The 18,073-nt window shown below is 55.3% G+C and overlaps 3 protein-coding genes across 3 annotated transcripts; 1 reads left to right on the top strand and 2 right to left on the bottom strand.

The window, feature by feature from the left end:
• Window positions 1-787: 787 nt before the first annotated feature.
• Window positions 788-4,418, bottom strand: LOC149271377 (TBC1 domain family member 10B-like). The gene is made up of 10 exons (XM_089507484.1): window positions 4,240-4,418; window positions 3,696-3,795; window positions 2,945-3,052; window positions 2,727-2,833; window positions 2,534-2,648; window positions 2,210-2,275; window positions 1,943-2,132; window positions 1,590-1,744; window positions 884-1,454; window positions 788-798 (listed from the first exon to the last, which is right to left on the bottom strand). Exons 1-10 carry the CDS (start codon window positions 4,374-4,376, stop codon window positions 788-790), a joined length of 1,560 nt encoding a protein of 519 aa, XP_089363610.1. The 5' UTR covers window positions 4,377-4,418.
• Window positions 4,419-10,755: 6,337 nt separating this feature from the next.
• LOC149271376 (myosin regulatory light chain 11-like) lies at window positions 10,756-14,055 on the top strand. The gene is made up of 7 exons (XM_089507494.1): window positions 10,756-10,805; window positions 11,395-11,490; window positions 12,461-12,536; window positions 12,901-13,005; window positions 13,100-13,178; window positions 13,569-13,617; window positions 13,700-14,055. The coding sequence occupies exons 1-7, from the start codon at window positions 10,803-10,805 to the stop codon at window positions 13,802-13,804; spliced, it is 513 nt and encodes a 170-aa protein (XP_089363620.1). The 5' UTR covers window positions 10,756-10,802; the 3' UTR covers window positions 13,805-14,055.
• A 1,739-nt stretch (window positions 14,056-15,794) lies between these two features.
• LOC149271375 (nicotinate-nucleotide pyrophosphorylase [carboxylating]-like) lies at window positions 15,795-17,340 on the bottom strand. The gene is made up of 4 exons (XM_089507483.1): window positions 17,055-17,340; window positions 16,434-16,708; window positions 16,166-16,297; window positions 15,795-15,998 (listed from the first exon to the last, which is right to left on the bottom strand). The coding sequence occupies exons 1-4, from the start codon at window positions 17,338-17,340 to the stop codon at window positions 15,795-15,797; spliced, it is 897 nt and encodes a 298-aa protein (XP_089363609.1).
• Window positions 17,341-18,073: the final 733 nt, after the last annotated feature.

The raw sequence follows: 18,073 nt of genomic DNA, 5'->3' as shown, positions 1-18,073 counted from the left end.
AAGCACTGAACATGCACAGGGTTTCTCGGCCGAGCTGCATCACATCTTTACTCGCCCTGCAGAGCGAGCAGCTTCTTCTCAGACAGAATAAAGGAGGCTGACTATGAGCTTTTTGTGTATAGGGAGCTCCAGGGTTAATGAAGTGATGCTCTGCAGCAGCTATACAGTTAGTGCAGAGATGTCAAGGGTTAAAAACAGACCAAAAATATGTACAAATCAAACACTTGAAATGCGAGCAGGGGGTGCAGGGTCGCCCCCAAAAACATGCAAGGCGCAGGGGTTAGCAAGACACCGACCTCTGCGCCTAGGGGCCGACCCCACATCTGTAAACACACCGACAGCGAGGCAGAGTGCCACAGGGGAGCGGGAGCCAGGCTGAGCCCTGCTCGGGCTCCCAGAGTGCATGGCCCCAGTCTATAGAGTGAATGGGACATGAAGGGCTTCCAGTTATAGCCTATGGGCTTCCTATGACAGGCTGGGAGGCTTAGAATCCACCCCGTAAGGGGTTTGGTTCGGGGGGTCCCTGTGCATTTACATGTTATATACACAAACACCGATGGGTAGCAGACCCTGCGCTCCAGCGGCAGTGCCCTCGGCTCCCTTCGGTGGGGGACACTCCACTTTGTCCTGCTTGTCACTCGCATTCTGTCCCCACCCATGAGGATTCTGTGCAAGGTCCCTTTAGTGGAGAGGGAGGGAGAGTTCCTGCTCACACTCCCTCACTCAGTTCTCAGCCATAGTGATAAACAGGGTGAGGACATATGGGGGGGGGGGGGGGGGGGGGTTGTCACAGGAGGCCTGGAGACAGCGGAATGGGGTAAAGGTGGTCTCAGAAGTAGGTGTCATGGACCGCCCCCCCCCTCACCATCCGCTGGCCCCTTACCACCCTTACGAGGCAGATCTGATGCAGGAGAAGAGGATTCCTTCCGCCTAAAAGAAAACTTCCTTTCCTTCTTCGGCTTGGAGTCAACCTTCTCTTTGTCCTTCTGGGCCCGTTTCTCCTCCTTTTCTCGCTTCCTCTCTCGTTCCCGTTCTTCCTTCTCTCTTTTCCGCTGGCGCTCTCGCTCTTCTTTCTCCTCCTTTTCCCGCCTTTTCTCCTGTTCCCTTTGCTTCTCCTTTGTCTTCTTGGTCTCTGCTTTGGGTGGACCCAGCGGGGTCTTGTTTGCCGTGGGAGAGGGCAGCACAGGCCGCAGGCCCTCAGAGACCACCATGGACTCTGGCTGCGTGGCCACGGTGGGAGTGGGAGGTGGAGAAGCGAGTCGGAGGCTGGCGAGGCTGAGGCGGCTACCGCTGAGGCTCGGGTTAAGACGCTGCTTCTCCTCTTGGATTTGGCGGGCGCCGTGCAGCCGGCGGGACGGCCGGTACTGGAGCTCGCCGCGGTTCTCTCGCCATTTGCGCAGTTGAGTATTGCTTTCTCTCTCGATCAGAGCATCCGTGACAGGCAGAGAACTCACCTGTGGGAAGAGAAGACGGAGAGTGAGGGCCGAGGGACTCCCCAAGTGAGAAGCTGCAGCACGTATACGGCACGGCGAGACGCGGGGTGAACGGCCAGTGACATTCGGCACGACTCACGCCAGACAGACCCTGACCTCCGGCAGCAGGATATCCTCGTGCATGCAATGCGGCGGCAGGCTGCGCAGCTTCTCCATGGTCTCGTACATTCCCTGACAGCTCCGCAGCTTGTCCACCGAGCCCAGCGTGTGCCGCAGTAACACCAAGCCCACTCTGAACACAATCTTCACTCCTAGCATGGGGTGGAAAAAAAAATGCCCAGCGAGGGGCATCAGTAACACCACCCCGTCACCCACCATATGCCAACCCGTCATTTCAGCCCCTCACACAGCGTGCAACATAAAAAGCAGCCCCCCACACACAACGTGGGTAAATATCAGCCACCCCAAACAGGGTGCGCATCAGCAATACCAGCCCCCCCAACACCCACCTTCACAGAAGAACATGTCCCAGACCCGCAGAACGGACGCCCAGGGCAGGGTGCGGGAGAAGATGCACATAAACCATTCAGTCATGTACAGGATGGGATCAATTTTAAACTTCTTCAGGTGCCGGTAGGCCATGGGGCAAACCCTGCGCAGGAGCGCAAAGAAGATCTCCCCGTCAAGCTGAATGGCTTCCTGAAAAAAAAGGAGAAGGTGCCAGGGTGAAGCAGAGCGAGGCGACGGCTCGGCGGACTCGCACTCGGGGTACTTACCAGCCCAGCGCTGTAATAACCCGGCAAGTACTTGTCACAGATCTGGACCAGGCACCAGAAGGCTTGCTGCAAGAGAAACCAAAGTTTATTTCCCAATACTGGGGGGGGGGGGGGCTGCCACCCCAGAATGTGGAGGGAGATGAGGTGGGGCAGATAGCGAGGGTGCAGACCCCAGAGATGGGGTGGGGCAGATAGCAGGGGTGCAGTCCAGTTACCCCAGAATGTAGGAGGGAGGTGGGATGGGGCAGAGTAGGGGTGCAGTTACCCCAGGGAGGGAGGGGGAGACAAGGTTGGGCAGGGAGTGTAAAGCTAAGCTGTAGTGACCTCGGCCGGCATGTGCATGAGTAGCACGGCTGCGACAGGGGCCTGCGCCTGGCAATACCCCTCCTCGGGCCGGTAGATAGTGTAAGCTTTTAATATACGGTAGAGATCTTGCTGCCTGTAAGATAATAAGGAACAAGATTAACCTTAACCTGGCGCACCCCCACCCTACAGACCACCGGCGCCCGGTACTCACCCGTGTCCTCCGCGAGCTGCAAACATCTCATGAAACGGGAACTGTCTGTGCAGATCCTTTTCAATCACATCCAGCCACTTGGGGTCCCCTGGATGTCTTTCCAACTCCTGCAAAGGGCCCCCAAAAATTGTTACCCTGTCTATACCAGCTGCTCTTCCAGTTATTCCTCCCCAGTGAAACGGTGCCCTGCTCTGTACTCAATTCTCTCTCTTACTAACCTCAAATTTGCCGGAGTTCCTGGCGAGAAGTTCGTGGCTGTTGGAGAGGTGCTGCCAGGCCTTGGAACGCAGAGAAGACGGTATCCCCTTCCTGCAACGGAGTTTCACCTGATGACAAGAAACGTACAGCTAGAAACACCCCGTGTGCCCCAAAAATCAGCACGGGAACCCCCCCCCCCCGTTAGATTATCCCAACTGTCTGGGCTGCTCCAGGTGCCCCCTAGCCCCCACAGTCCTTCCAGCTAAGAGCTCAACCTTCTGTCTTAATAAAACATCGTCTTCTCCCCATGTTATCGCTTTATTAGAGTGAAAGCCCCCAATTCCCACATAAATGCAAGGGCAGGGCAACGGGATTTGTTGGGTTAAGGTTGGGAGAGGAACCTCTAAACAACAGGCCCGCCCCCACCCTGTCAGCACGGCCCGTCTAAACCAAGAGCCCGCCCACCCTGTCGGCACGGCCCATCTAAACCAAGAGCCCGCCCACCCTGTCGGCACGGCCCCTCTAAACCAAGAGCCCGCCCACCCTGTCGGCACGGCCCGTCTAAACCAAGAGCCCGCCCACCCTGTCGGCACGGCCCGTCTAAACCAAGAGCCCGCCCACCCTGTCGGCACGGCCCCTCTAAACCAAGAGCCCGCCCACCCTGTCGGCACGGCCCCTCTACGCGCCCGGCCCGCCCACCCTGCCTGCTCTCCACACTCTCAGTACACCCACCAATCTCCCACTCAAGTTGGTCCCATTCTGCTCTCTCACCTTTTGGAAGCGTCTGCTCAGCCACTTGTCCCAGTGATTGAACATGTCCAGCCACTTCAGCTCCCTCTGCCTGGAGATTTCCACGGGAATAGACATCTCCCTACAGAAGAGAACAAAGGAAAGGCGGAATCAGACGCGATTCTCAACGTGAAGAGCTTCATACACCTCCAATCACAACGGCTTTGCTTTCCTGTAACGCGCCGGCATCTGTCTGGTGGTAGGCAGTTTACATACATGTGCACCGTCATACCTGCCTCTGATGACTCAGCACCAAGGGCACATGCTCCATTTATACATACAATCTGTACATACGCGTGTGTAACCCGTACGTATCCCTCTCCCTGCGTCTGCTCCGCACACACACAGAAACCACACGCGTGTCCACCTCTGGCTAATCGATCATACAGAACGAGGACCCCAGACTGCCAGGCCACGCTGCATGCCGGGAAGGCAGAGGCGAGACCCCTGACACTAGGAGACTGCAGGGGGTTTCTCAGCACATGCTTCGCACGCCCCTGGCCAGCGGTACACACATCTCACTCACCCGTTACCGCTGTACTGGTTGCCGCCCAGGAAGCCATACTTGTCGGTCTTGCGATACGCGGCTCCATTGATTTCGGAGTCTGAGCCCACAGAACTGGCATCATCCAATACAGAGAGGGACTCCAGCGTGCCGGACATAAGGCTGACAGAGTCCAGGTAGCTAAGAGTATCGGGGGCCGGCCCTTTAGATCTGTAACTCGACAGCGAGGCTGTTTCATGGCGAAAGGCTGCGTCAGCATCAACAGGAGGAGGAGGGCCAGGGTACAAGTTGGACCTCGGAGGAGTAGGGAGCGGGGGTTTCGACGAAATATTCCTATGTGGACTAGAAGTATCAAGGACACGGACAGGAGAAAGTGCGGAACCCCCAGCTGTTGAGACGGAGGCTCCTCCTGACGAGGAACGAGGTGGTGCCACAGGGGAGGAGACCGAGGCTGCCGCTGCAGCGGTGTTGGATCGCGCCACAGCAGTGGAGACAGAGGTTGCCTCTAGGGAGGATTGAGATGGTGTCACAGCAGTAGAGAGCTGGGCTACTCCTGGAGAGGGCTGAGAGGTTGTCCCAGTAGTGGAGAGCTGAGCTACTCCTAGAGAGGGCTGAGATGGTGTCCCCGTGGTGGCTACTTGGGCTAATCCTGTAGAGTGCCGAGACGGTGTCCCAGTAGTGGAGAGCTGGGCTACTCCAGGAGAGGGCTGAGACGGTGTCCCAGTAGTGGAGAGCTGGGCTACTCCTGGACAGGGCTGAGATGATGTGCCAGCAACCTGCAGTGGCGCTGCCCCTGGAGAAGTGAAGAATGATGCCCCAGTGGTTGGCTCTCTCTCTGGCGTGAAATGCTGCTCTGAGGAACTGTGGATTGATTTGCTTTGTGGTTGAGGGGTCAGTTCCTCTTGAGTGACACTTATCTGTATAACAGGCGCAACATGTGACACTTTCTTCTGTGTGGTCTCTGCTGCCAGCGAAGGGCCGTCACTTCTTGGGGCAGAATTACTTGCCGAAAGACCATTCTCCGCAACTCTTGCCTCCATGGTGCATTGTTCTGCAAGCGACATGAAGCCCGGCCCAACACGTTCCTGTTGTGGCTCGGCGCTCTGATTGTGGAGTATTGTCCGGTCCTGCTGTGAACTGTCATGACTTAGTGGATAAGGAACCACATTTCCTTGCTGCTGTGTCACGTGGGTTTTATTGCCCTGCATAGTCACACTATGGACAGCCCCATCTAGTTCTGAAATTCTGAAGCTATCGGGCAAACTGCCTTGCTGCCATGGCCCCTGGGTCACGGGCAGACTGCCCTGCTGCGATGGCCCCTGGGTCACGGGCAGACTGCCCTGCTGCGATGGCCCCTGGGTCACGGGCAGACTGCCCTGCTGCGATGGCCCACGGCTCTCCTGTTCTAATGCCCCATCGCTCCATACGGCGTTCTCATGCTGTACAGCTTTGTGGCTTGTTGCCATGCTGTCTCCTTGCGAAGTGTTGAGGTTCGGTGTTGCCGCTGACCACGGCGCAGGCACCCTGTGTAGCGGTTGCGATATAACATGGCTGTCACCCGCGCTGCTCTGCTGCGATGCTTTGTGGTCTTGCTTGGTGGCAGCGCTCTGTGTCTGTCCAGAGCTCTGGTCTGTGTCTTCGCATTGTTGTGGGTGACTCTGCTCCCCATCTTGCCCAGGTGAGCCTCGGCTCTGCACCACATCATGTTGTGGTCTGTGATTCTCTGCATCTTGCTCAGTTGCCCCGTGGCTCTGTGCCGCATCATGCCGTGGTGCTCGGCTCTGCCCCGTGTCTTGCTCGATTGCCCAGTGGCTCTGTGCCGCATCATGCCGTGGTGCTCGGCTCTGCCCCGTGTCTTGCTCGGTTGCCCCGTGGCTCTGTGCCGCATCATGCCGTGGTGCTCGGCTCTGCCCCGTGTCTTGCACGGTAGCCCCTTGGCTCTGCGCCGCATCATGCCGTGGTGCTCGGCTCTGCCCCGTGTCTTGCACGGTAGCCCCTTGGCTCTGCGCCGCATCATGCCGTGGTGCTTGGCTCTGCCCCGTGTCTTGCTCGGTTGTCCTGTTGCTCTCCTCTGCGTGAGGCGTCCCATGGATCTGCATCATAATGCCACTCACCTCCCTCTGCTGGCCTTTGCCACCCTCAGCATGGGCTCTCCTCTCCAGTGGTCCCCTGTCATTGGTATCAGTACAGCTCTCCCAGAATCCCCTGTGCTCCTCACTGATGATGGTCTTGCGCTCCCCAGAGGCCCTGCGGGGAGGAGGAACGGGCCGGGGCCCCGGGGACGGGGGATAGGGGCCTGGAGACGGCTCCATTTCAATCCCCTAGACTCACTACGGTGACTACCGGAACGGTGCAGGCCGGTGGCAGCAGCAGCGCTCACCGGCCTGGACAGACTGACAGGGGAATCCGGCTGACCAATAGGAGCTGGGACTAGCGGACGTGCTCTCCAATCAAAGCGGGGCAGTGTCTAATAGCAGAACGGGTGTTCAACCAATCACGTCCCGCAACACCAACAGCATCCGTGATATGTATGTATCGTAATGTGCGATTGGATAAACTGGGGAACCTTCCATCCAATCACCTCGCGAGGACGAGCCGTGTGCACAAGGGCGGGGCCCGGAACCAGGAAAGGGAAGTAGAGGCCCGATAACAAAGGGCGGAGCCTCAACCAATCAGCGCCACCAATGAGGCTGAACACAGCCAATCCGGACCTGAAGGCGGGACAAGCTCGTGCCGTGTTAGCTTCCTAAACTTTATTTAAAAGAATCGGCACATACTTGCCGGGGCTCTATCCCCGGTGTGGGCGGGAGTCCGGGTCAGGGACATTAACCCTGAGTGTTCCTGTGCCTGCACAGTTCTGCCCCCTGCAGTGTGCAGGTTGCATGACGCAGTAAGTGCCCCACACAGCGCAGAGGGAGCGCTTTATATGAGCCCACGGTATAGATGATATGGCGGCCTGTGGTCTTTGGGTTGCCCTGTTGTGATGCCCCTGCTGGGGGCCGGTGCTGTTTGCAGGCTCTCGCACCCCTGATTTACCCCGTCACCCACATGTCATTCTAACCCTTTAATAGCCGCTCGTGTGCGGAGTGCCACCTCACACTTCCCGGTTTGTCAGCTTCCGCCTGCCGTACCCCCAGGGCCCTCGCGGCTGAGGGGGTAGAACCGATCGTGTTCCCAGTGCTCGCAGCTCTGGGCCCTGCGGGGCCCCTACAGGCCGAGCTGCCGGTATCGGTGTGAGCGCCGGTCCTGTCACCTTCGCGGACACGGGCGTCGTCTTATCTTCCTTTAGCAGGAATTAGCCTGTCACGTGACAGCGAAGGGACGTTCAGGTGGCCGCGGTGCATTACCTCGCAATACTGCTTAGGAGTAGTTGATACGCTTCCGCGGGAGCCGGAAGGGTGGCACTTTGGTGAATACAGTGAGTCCCGGTAACGGGATTATTGGCTCCCCGTTATGGTTGAGCTTCCTCTGTTCCGGTTCGGCTCTACCCGCTGTCTGTACGTTGAGTTTTTATTTGGGGCTTGTTCTCTCGCCCTTTTCCTGCCGATCGCGCAGGTTGTGGCTTGCGGGGCCACTCGGCAGCTAAGCTTCCCCTCTAAACGCTACATTACAGGTATTTGTATAGCGCCAGCACATGCCGTAGCGCTATTACGGTAGGGAACAGACAATTTACATACAGAAGGAGGAGAGGACCCTGACCCGGGGAGCATACAATCTATGGGGAGTAGCCGGTGGCCAGAGATCCCGAAGGAAACCGTGACCTGTCTGGAGGAAAAAGATATTCTGAATGGAGTCACCTGTCTTCAAGCAGGGATTCCATCTGTGATATAGCAGGGAGAAAAGGACCAATCGGGACGCTCAGATATAAACCGATCGTGTTCCCAGTGTTCACATAATCTGCCCATTTACCCCGAGACTGGGGTAATAACCCAGAGAATCTGCCCATTCTCCCCGAGACTGGGGTAATAACCCAGAGAATCTGCCCATTCTCCCCGAGACTGGGGTAATAACCCAGAGAATCTGCCCATTCACCCCGAGACTGGGGTAAAAACCCTGAGAATCTGCCCATTCACCCCGAGACTGGGGTAAAAACCCAGAGAATCTGCCCCTTCACCCCGAGACTGGGGTAAAAACCCTGAGAATCTGCCCATTCACCCCGAGACTGGGGTAATAACCCAGAGAATCTGCCCCTTCACCCCGAGACTGGGGTAAAAACCCAGAGAATCTGCCCCTTCACCCCGAGACTGGGCTAAAAACCTTGAGAATCTGCCCCTTCACCCCGAGACTGGGGTAAAAACCCTGAGAATCTGACACTGAATTAGGGTATGTTTGCCAGAGTGACAGCCCCCCCCGTGGCAGCCACCATGTGTCCCGGGCCTTTCCCACCGTGGGGTCTCCGTTTTCCGATTTCCTGAGGGCTTTTCTTTCTGAGTTGCCCCTCATTTAACCAGCGGGGGATGGGGGCTGACAGCTGACAGGGCAGGAGACAGCTGAGACCGTCCCTCAAAGCTGCCATCCAGACAAAAATACCTCAGGGGGTCACGCGACACGCAACACGCAACATGCCAAGCCCTCGGGCCTTAAAAGCACAAATTGCATTATATGAACACATCAATCTGTATGTTATACAAACACATAAACATACGTGTTCTATACATACACATAAACATATGTGTTATAAGGAAAGGCCTGGGGTCTCGATGCGTATTATAAGGAAAGGCCGGGGGTCTCGATGCGTATTATAAGGAAAGGCCGGGGGTCTCGCTGCGTATTATAAGGAAAGGCCGGGGGTCTCGATGCGTATTATAAGGAAAGGCCGGGGGTCTCGATACGTATTATAAGGAAAGGCCGGGGGTCTCGCTGCGTATTATAAGGAGAGGCCGGGGGGTCTCGATACGGATTATAAGGAAAGGCCGGGGGTCTCGATACGGATTATAAGGAAAGGCCGGGGGTCTCGATACGGATTATAAGGAAAGGCCGGGGGTCTCGATACGTATTATAAGGAAAGGCCGGGGGTCTCGATGCGTATTATAAGGAAAGGCCGGGGGTCTCGATACGGATTATAAGGAAAGGCCGGGGGTCTCGATACGGATTATAAGGAAAGGCCGGGGGTCTCGCTGCGTATTATAAGGAAAGGCCGGGGGTCTCGCTGCGTATTATAAGGAAAGGCCGGGGGTCTCGATACGTATTATAAGGAAAGGCCGGGGGTCTCGCTGCGTATTATAAGGAGAGGCCGGGGGTCTCGATACGGATTATAAGGAGAGGCCGGGGGTCTCGCTACGTATTATAAGGAAAGGCCGGGGGTCTCGCTGCGTATTATAAGGAAAGGCCGGGGGATCTCGATACGGATTATAAGGAAAGGCCGGGGGTCTCGATACGGATTATAAGGAAAGGCCGGGGGTCTCGATACGGATTATAAGGAAAGGCCGGGGGTCTCGCTGCGTATTATAAGGAAAGGCCGGGGGTCTCGCTGCGTATTATAAGGAAAGGCCGGGGGTCTCGCTGCGTATTATAAGGAAAGGCCGGGGGTCTCGATACGGATTATAAGGAAAGGCCGGGGGTCTCGATACGGATTATAAGGAGAGGCCGGGGGTCTCGCTACGTATTATAAGGAAAGGCCGGGGGTCTCGATACGTATTATAAGGAAATGCCGGGGGTCTCGCTGCGTATTATAAGGAAAGGCCGGGGGGTCTCGATACGGATTATAAGGAAAGGCCGGGGGTCTCGATACGTATTATAAGGAAAGGCCGGGGGTCTCGCTGCGTATTATAAGGAAAGGCCGGGGGTCTCGATACGGATTATAAGGAAAGGCCGGGGGGTCTCGATACGTATTATAAGGAAAGGCCGGGGGGTCTCGCTACGGATTATAAGGAAAGGCCGGGGGTCTCGCTACGGATTATAAGGAAAGGCCGGGGGGTCTCGATACGTATTATAAGGAAAGGCCGGGGGTCTCGATACGTATTATAAGGAAAGGCCGGGGGGTCTCGATACATATTATAAGGAAAGGCCGGGGGGTCTCGCTACGGATTATAAGGAAAGGCCGGGTGTCTCGCTACGGATTATAAGGAAAGGCCGGGGGGTCTCGATACGGATTATAAGGAAAGGCCAGGGGGGTCTCGATACGGATTATAAGGAAAGGCCGGGGGGTCTCGATACGGATTATAAGGAAAGGCCGGGGGTCTCGATACGTATTATAAGGAAAGGCCGGGGTCCCGCTCTCTGCAGTTATTGCCCCCCAGTCTCTGTATAGTTATTCCTCCCCATGCCTCCCGGCCTCCATACAGTCTTTTAATGTGAGTATATTTCAGAGATCCCACTTCGGCCCCCCGGCCCAGCAGCTGTTCTTTTGCTCCTTGTGTGTCCAAGAAAGGAATCAGAAGGCGCCTTGAGACTCCGCAGCTATTTTGGTCGGGACTATTTTGTCCGCGTTCCTCCTCCCCGCTCCTTGCAGCCAAAGTTGAGGATGCGGCTAAAGTTAGAAGCGGCGTCTTGTGCCGGAGGGGTATATAATCCCCGCCGGGGGGCTTCCTTCTCATGCCACTCTCTCCTTCACACCAGGACAAGCACCCAGCTCACCCGAGGACATGGTAAGTGGGACCCGGCGAGGAGCGGCTGCAGGAAGGACGGGGCTCGGGAGGCTCAGTGTGGAGGCTCGGGGGACTCAGGGGACTGGGGGGGCTCAGTGTGGAGGCTCGGGGGGCTCAATCTGGAGGCTCGGGGACCATCTGTGAACGGGAGGGTCTAGTCTGCCCCTGATGCAAAGACTGAAACCTTAATCAGTCGTTTGTCTCGTCTTAGATTCAGGAGCTGTATGTCTATCCCATGCATGTTTAATCCCCTCACTGTATTACCCTCTACCACTTCTGCCGGGAGGCTGTTACATTTATCTAGATTCAGGAGCCGTATGCCTATCCCATGCATGTTTAATCCCCTCACTGTATTACCCTTTACCACTTCTACTGGGAGGCTGTGCTGCTCATAAAGAAAAGCCCTGTATAATGTATAGTTAAATCAGGCTAAAGGGCCCGTGGGTTGGAAGGTCTGTAAATGCCCCTCAGTTCTAAGGGAGTGTAATTAACCCATTAGGCGCCCGGCTATATTAGGGGCCCTTTAATTCCCGTTTAACCCTTGGCTCCCCGTGTAGCTTTGTCTTCATGTTTCCTTTTCTCCCTTCAGGCCCCAGCAAAGAAAGCCAAGAGGAGGGCAGCGGAAGGAGGCTCATCCAACGTCCTCTCCATGTTCGACCAAACTCAGATCCAGGAGTTCAAGGAGGTGAGTGGAGTGAGAGGGGGTCCCCTCATACTCAGGGCAGTGATTTGGGGGTCCCCTCATACTCAGGACAGTAATTTTGGGGTTTCCCTTATAGTCAGGCCTGTAATATGGGGGTCCCTCGTACCCTGCAGGAGTGGAGGTTAACAGGGTGCATTTGGGGCGTAATTCACACTCAGTGGAACGTGACAGAGGGGGACAGGTGTGTGTCCGAGGGGGGGTTAGGGGGACAGGTGTGTGTAGGAGTAGGGGGGCTGGGGGGTCAGAGTCTGAGCCAAATTTAGCCTGATTGACAGGGGCAGACAGGACCCCCCGAGACATTGGGCACAAAATGCATCAATCAGTGAAATATTTTAAATTACATTTTCCTAATTTGTGATTCATTTTTAACGGAAAAGTAATGAATATTTCCCAGAAACCTCGCTACCGGCGCGTCTATCGCTCTCTCTCTGGCTGATCTCTGTTTCGCTCTCTGTCTCTCTCTGTCTGATCTCTGTCTCTCTCTCTGGCTGATCTCTGTCTCTTTCTGGCTGATCTCTGTCTCTCTCTCTGGCTGATCTCTGTCTCTCTCTCTCTCTGGCTGATCTCTGTCTCTCTCTCTCTCTGATCTCTGCCTCTCTCTCTCTGGCTGATCTCTGTCTCTCTTTCTCTCTCTGGCTGATCTCTGTCCCTCTCTCTGGCTGATCTGTCTCTCTCTCTGGCTGATCTCTGTCTCTCTCTCTGGCGGATCTCTGTCCCTCTCTCTCTCTCTGGCTGATCTCTGTCCCTCTCTCTCTCTCTCTGGCTGATCTCTGTCCCTCTCTCTCTCTCTCTGGCTGATCTCTGTCTCTCTCTCTGGCTGATCTCTGTCCCTCTCTGGCGGATCTCTGTCCCTCTCTCTCTCTCTGGCTGATCTCTGTCCCTCTCTCTCTCTCTCTGGCTGATCTCTGTCTCTCTCTCTGGCTGATCTTACTCCCTGTCTGTCTCTTTTCAGGCTTTCACAGTCATCGATCAGAACAGAGATGGCATAATCGATAAGGAGGATCTGAGAGACACTTTTGCAGCTATGGGTGAGTTCAGAGCCCGGAGGTGCCGGCGGGAGACCTCTGAGGTCCGGAAAGACCACCTGTTTCTGTGTTGGCCTACTGAAAGGTGTCACCTACTAATAATAATGTTCACCAGAGATACAAAAGCACATATAACAGAGAGACCCCCGAGCTCTCTCTCACTGACGCCGCTTCCTGATTGGTAGATTGTATAAATAATATTTACCCTGTCTGTGCCGAGGCAGATCCGATCGGCTAGACACAAATATGTTTAAAGATCATATCAGCTTCTGGGACCCCCGGCTCCAAAGATCAGTATGGTCTCCCTCTGCCTGGCATCGGTTCCCTGTCTCTTTACCTGTTCTAATGCACGACTCTCCTGCTCCAGGCCGCCTCAACGTGAAGAACGAGGAGCTGGAAGAAATGATTAAAGAGGCTTCTGGACCCATCAACTTCACCGTCTTCCTGACCATGTTTGGAGAGAAGCTGAAGGGTGAGAGGCAGCTGAATGTTGTTGCCCCAATAGGGCTTCTCATTGGTCACAGATACCCCCGAGCACCACCATTTACCCCATTTTTCTCTCCAAGGTGCTGATCCAGAAGATGTGATCACCGGAGCGTTTAAGGTGCTTGACCCTGAAGGCAAAGGATCCATCAAGAAGCAGTTGTAAGTCCCTGCGCCCCGGCGCTCTTATTAACCCTCGGGGAGGGCAGAGAAGAGAGAGGGGACAGGAGAGAGACGGGGAGAAGAAAGAGACGGGGATGGGAGAGAGAGGGGTTGGGAGAGAGAGACGGGGAGAAGAGAGAGGGGGTGGGAGAGAGAGATGGGGAGAAGGGAGATATTTAAATACATAAAGGGGTTTAACAAAGGACAGGAGGGAAGTTACAACAAGAGACCAGAATCTAACACTAGAGGGTCTGGGGCTGTGTGGTAGATGCATGGAACAGCCTTGCAGCAGAAGCGGCTGGCAGGTGGATAGGGCATAAAGCAAACCCCGCAGTCATAGTGTATGTTCCGCGTTCTTCTGACATCTTCCTTCCGTTTATCTGCCCCCAGCTTGGAGGAGCTGCTCACCACACAGTGTGACAGATTCAGCCCCGAGGAGGTAAGTGCTGGAGACGTATGGGGGGCGCGGGGGCAGTTTGGGGGCGACAGACTCCCCTCACCCTTTCATTCTTTGCTCACAGATTAAGAACATGTGGACAGCCTTCCCTCCCGATGTGGCTGGCAACGTCGATTACAAGAACATCTGCTACGTGATCACCCACGGCGAGGACAAAGACCAGGAATAGAGGGGCTCCGCGCCCGGGGGCATCCGGCTTCACCCCCAAATTGCTGTATATTGCGTCTTATTTTGTAAATTCATCCCACCAAAGACACAACTGTAATTTATTTCTTGGGGTGGGTGGAAGGGAGAACCCCGTTTATCGACCGAGCCCTATTTAGCGACTGAGCCCCGTCGCCGACTTTCTCCCTCACACTTTGCTCTTCAACGTCTTAAACTGGAATCTCTGAAGTTCAATAAAGTCAACTTTTTATTCTACTTGCTGGATGTTTCTCTTCATTTATTACAGAGGAGACCCGACGGCACCCAGACTGTGACCAATAACCCCTAATCCCACCACCCGGAACACCAACTCCCCAACCATAACCCCTAACCCCACCACCTGAAACCCCAACCATAATCCCTAATCCCACCACCCGGAACACCAACCCCCCAGCCATAACCCCTAATCTCACCACCCGGAACCCCAATTCCACAACCATAACCCCTAATCCCACCACCCGGAACCCCATCTCCCCAACCCTAACCCCTAATCCCACCACCAGAAACCCCAACCATAATCCCTAATCCCACCACCCGGAACACCAACTCCCCAACCATAACCCCTAATCCCACCACCCGGAACCCCATCTCCCCAACCCTAACCCCTAATCCCACCACCAGAAACCCCAACCATAATCCCTAATCCCACCACCCGGAACACCAACTCCCCAACCATAACCCCTAATCCCACCACCCGGAACCCCATCTCCCCAACCCTAACCCCTAATCCCACCACCAGAAACCCCAACCATTACCCCTAATCCCACCACCCGGAACCCTAACTCCACAACCATAACCCTCTAACCCCACCTCCTGAAACCCCTACTCCATAACTATAACCTGCTAATCCCACCACCCGGAACCCCAACCCTAATCCCACCACCTGGAACTCCATCCCTAATCCCTAATCCCACCACCCGGAAAACCAACTCCATAACTATAACCCTTAATCCCACCACCTCAAACCCCAACTCTCCAACCATAACCCCCTAATCCCAAACTCTGAAACCCCAATTCCATAACTATAAACCCCAACTCCCCAACCATAACTCCCTTAATCCCACCACCGGAAACCCTAACTCCACAACCATAACCCCTAATCCCACATAACTACAACCTACCCTAACCCCTAATCCCACCACTTGAAACCTCAACTCCCTAACCATAACCCCCTAATCTCACCACCCGAACCCCTAACTCCCCAACTATAAAACCCTAATTCCACCACCCAGAACACCAATTCCCAAACCCTAACTCCTAATCCCACCACCTGAAACCCCCACCATAACCCCTTATCCCACTACCTGGAACCCCAACTCCATAACTATAACTAATAATCCCACCACCCCAACCATAACCCTCCTAATTCCACCACCTCAAACCCCAACCATAAACCCCAATCCCATGACTAGAAACCCAAACTCGATAACTACAACCACCAAATCCACTCCTGGCCCCGCAGCCCAATCTTCTAAACTTTAACCTGCAGCCCCTGTCCCAGATAACACAAACCCCCAAACGTTACCCACAATCCCCTAGAACAGACCCTCCAGCCCCCACATTTGCCAACCTCTATAATCTACTCCAGGATCCCTACCACCTCTGCCTGTACCCCCTCAAATGCCATCCAGTAACCACCAAAACGCCTTGTTACAGTGCCTAACCCTGCAAACATGTCCGCTGCATACCACCCCATTTATTCAACTGCCCCTGACTCAGCTCCGGTATCTGCCCAGCGGGGTTTCTACGTTTCACGACCACTTGCCCCAAAGCCGGGGATTTCTAAACACGTATTCAGAGAGACGGATGCTTTTTATTAAAAGAGATACAAATACCCCTAATTCTGGGGCAGAGACCCCCGGCAATGGAGAAGGACATCAGTATGAATGAGATTGTCTGGGGTGACCGGGGGTACAATTTGATGGGGGACTGGCCGCCAGGGGGCCACCATCGTTCTAGGAGGGGGGGGCACGCAAGCCTTTCACAAGCTTAAGAGAAAAATCGACGTATGGAGCCCCCTGAGTGAGACATCCCATGGACACAACGTCAATGTGAGGGCCAAGGAACTGCACAAGGTTTTGGGGAGAAATGCCCCCAGATGCCTCGACTATCACCCCGGGGTAACTGGTCTTCAACGAGAGCGCAGCTTCGTGGAGCAACTGCAAGAGATGGAGCAGAACACAGCAGTTAGACAGAGACCCCTCCACATACTCTACAATAAACTGCCTTCAGGACACACGTGTGTAAGCAGCACTCTAACTGCCCCGTGTGTCTCTAAACTATACATACATGAATCGTTCACCGAGAGCGCTAAATCTACAGGTACCTCCGGGGGTAGGTTATCCAACATGACGATGTCCGCTCCAGACCCTGCAGCTTCTAGAGCTTCCTCCAGAGAGCGACATTCAATCTCCACCTTCAGAGTGTGTCCAGTGAGAGAGCGCACCCCGGCCATGGCCTGAAAGAGACAGACACGCTAACAGAAAGAGACTGGCAACAGGGCAGAGACTCACAGACCGTCAGCGCCTCATGCTTCAGAGAGAGAGCGCACCCCGGCCATGCCCAAAAGGGAAGAGACATCCCGAGACACTCACCTGTTTAACTCCCCCCATCGCCCACACGTGATTGTCTTTCAACATGACGAGGTCGCTGGTCCCATATCTGTGCGTCCCGGCTCCCCCCACCAGTACTCCATACTTCTCGGGCAGACGGAAGCCTGGGGTGGTTTTCCGAGTCCCAGTTACTTGCCCCTTCCATCCCGACACCTTCGCCTCTTGAGCCACTTGCCGCGCCAAAGTAGCCACTCCACTGACCCGGGATAGGACATTGAGGGCCGGTCGTTCAGCTATGAGAATGTCATTGATGTGACCTGGAGACAGGGCCGGGGGTGGAGTTTAATGGAGGTCTGACGGCCACCGACACACTTTGTGGTAAAGCCCTGCAGCATGCGCCACCTGCCCACGCTCAGCAGTCTAAACGACATTGCAGAGGACAGCACTTTGGCCTCTCAATTCCCGTCTATCACCTCCGCCTTTGGCCTCAGACATCACCAACCCCTCTCCCCCTCTCACCTGGAACGTGTCCTGCCCTAACCTGGCTGCTTCTTATGTTCTGCCCAAACTGTGATTACGTCCTGCACGGCGCCGTGGAATATGATGGAGCTATATCAATAAGTAATAAGGGCCGATCTAAGGGCAGAACTCATACCAGCTCACCTGTTACGGTTGCCACGCGTGTCACCGGCTCCAGCTGTTCCCCGTCGGCGTGTTCCCAGGTCACGCGGCAGCCGGCCTCTTCACACACCGCTTGGAAGAAGGGGCTCCCTGCTAGGACCCCCGCAGATTTACACAGTAATACCGCCTCCTCCTGGCAGCCCCTTTTCCCATGTGAAGCTGCCCATCCTGCTATATCCAACCAGGGAGCATCCTCTGCCAGCCAATCACGGGCCAGCTGCTGCAGACGGGGGCGGGGCAAGAGAAGAGGAAGATCTTCAGAAGCCATCTTTCTGTCTGGCTGCGAGAAAGCAGGAAGACAATTAGAGCCCCCACCGACACCGCTCCTGGCCGCCCTCCCCATCCCGACACCGCACCTGGCCACAGCCCATCCAGCCCACCTGGCCACAGCCCATCCAGACACTGCAAATAGCCACAAATCATACTGCTCCCCCAAACACATATCCCCATCCCCCAACACTCCACGGGCCCAGAGCATTTAGCAGGGATTTGGTTCGAGGTGGAACTACCCCTCAGCCCCTAAACCTTTGCCCCTCTCACACAGCGTGCCACCCCACACACTGACTGGATCTCCCGTGTTACTGCGCATGTACAGTGCTGCCCCCTGCAGTGTACAGGATGTAAAGCTGGGGATCCCGTCCGTGGTTTATGGATGTAGTTTATTTGCACGTATGGATATTTCACATGTTAAAGGATAGTAAAGTAATACATGCAGGAGTCTGAGTGGGGCACTCATTCAGACAGGAGGTCCCGGCCGTGTCGAGCATCCACTCCCATACACTGCAGGGCAGCATCACATACCTGTGCCGGCAGCAACACGTCACATGTATCCGTGTCCCGACCCCGCGCCTTGTACTTACGCGTCTCTTACACGACTCCGGCCCTTCACTCCGCCGATACCTGCAAACAACCTTATCAGAAAGTAAACAGCAGGTTATGGGGGTCAGAGGTCACCGGGGGAAGGCTTAATCATGGGGGAGTCAGAGGTCACCTGGGGAAGG

This window comes from Sceloporus occidentalis, unplaced genomic scaffold (genome assembly GCF_023333645.1).
Source record: "Sceloporus occidentalis isolate IW3139 unplaced genomic scaffold, rSceOcc1.0.p SCAF_527, whole genome shotgun sequence".
NCBI lineage: Eukaryota > Metazoa > Chordata > Lepidosauria > Squamata > Phrynosomatidae > Sceloporus > Sceloporus occidentalis.
The sequence above is the reverse complement of the archived record's forward strand: the minus strand, read 5'-3'. Positions and strand labels throughout refer to the sequence as shown.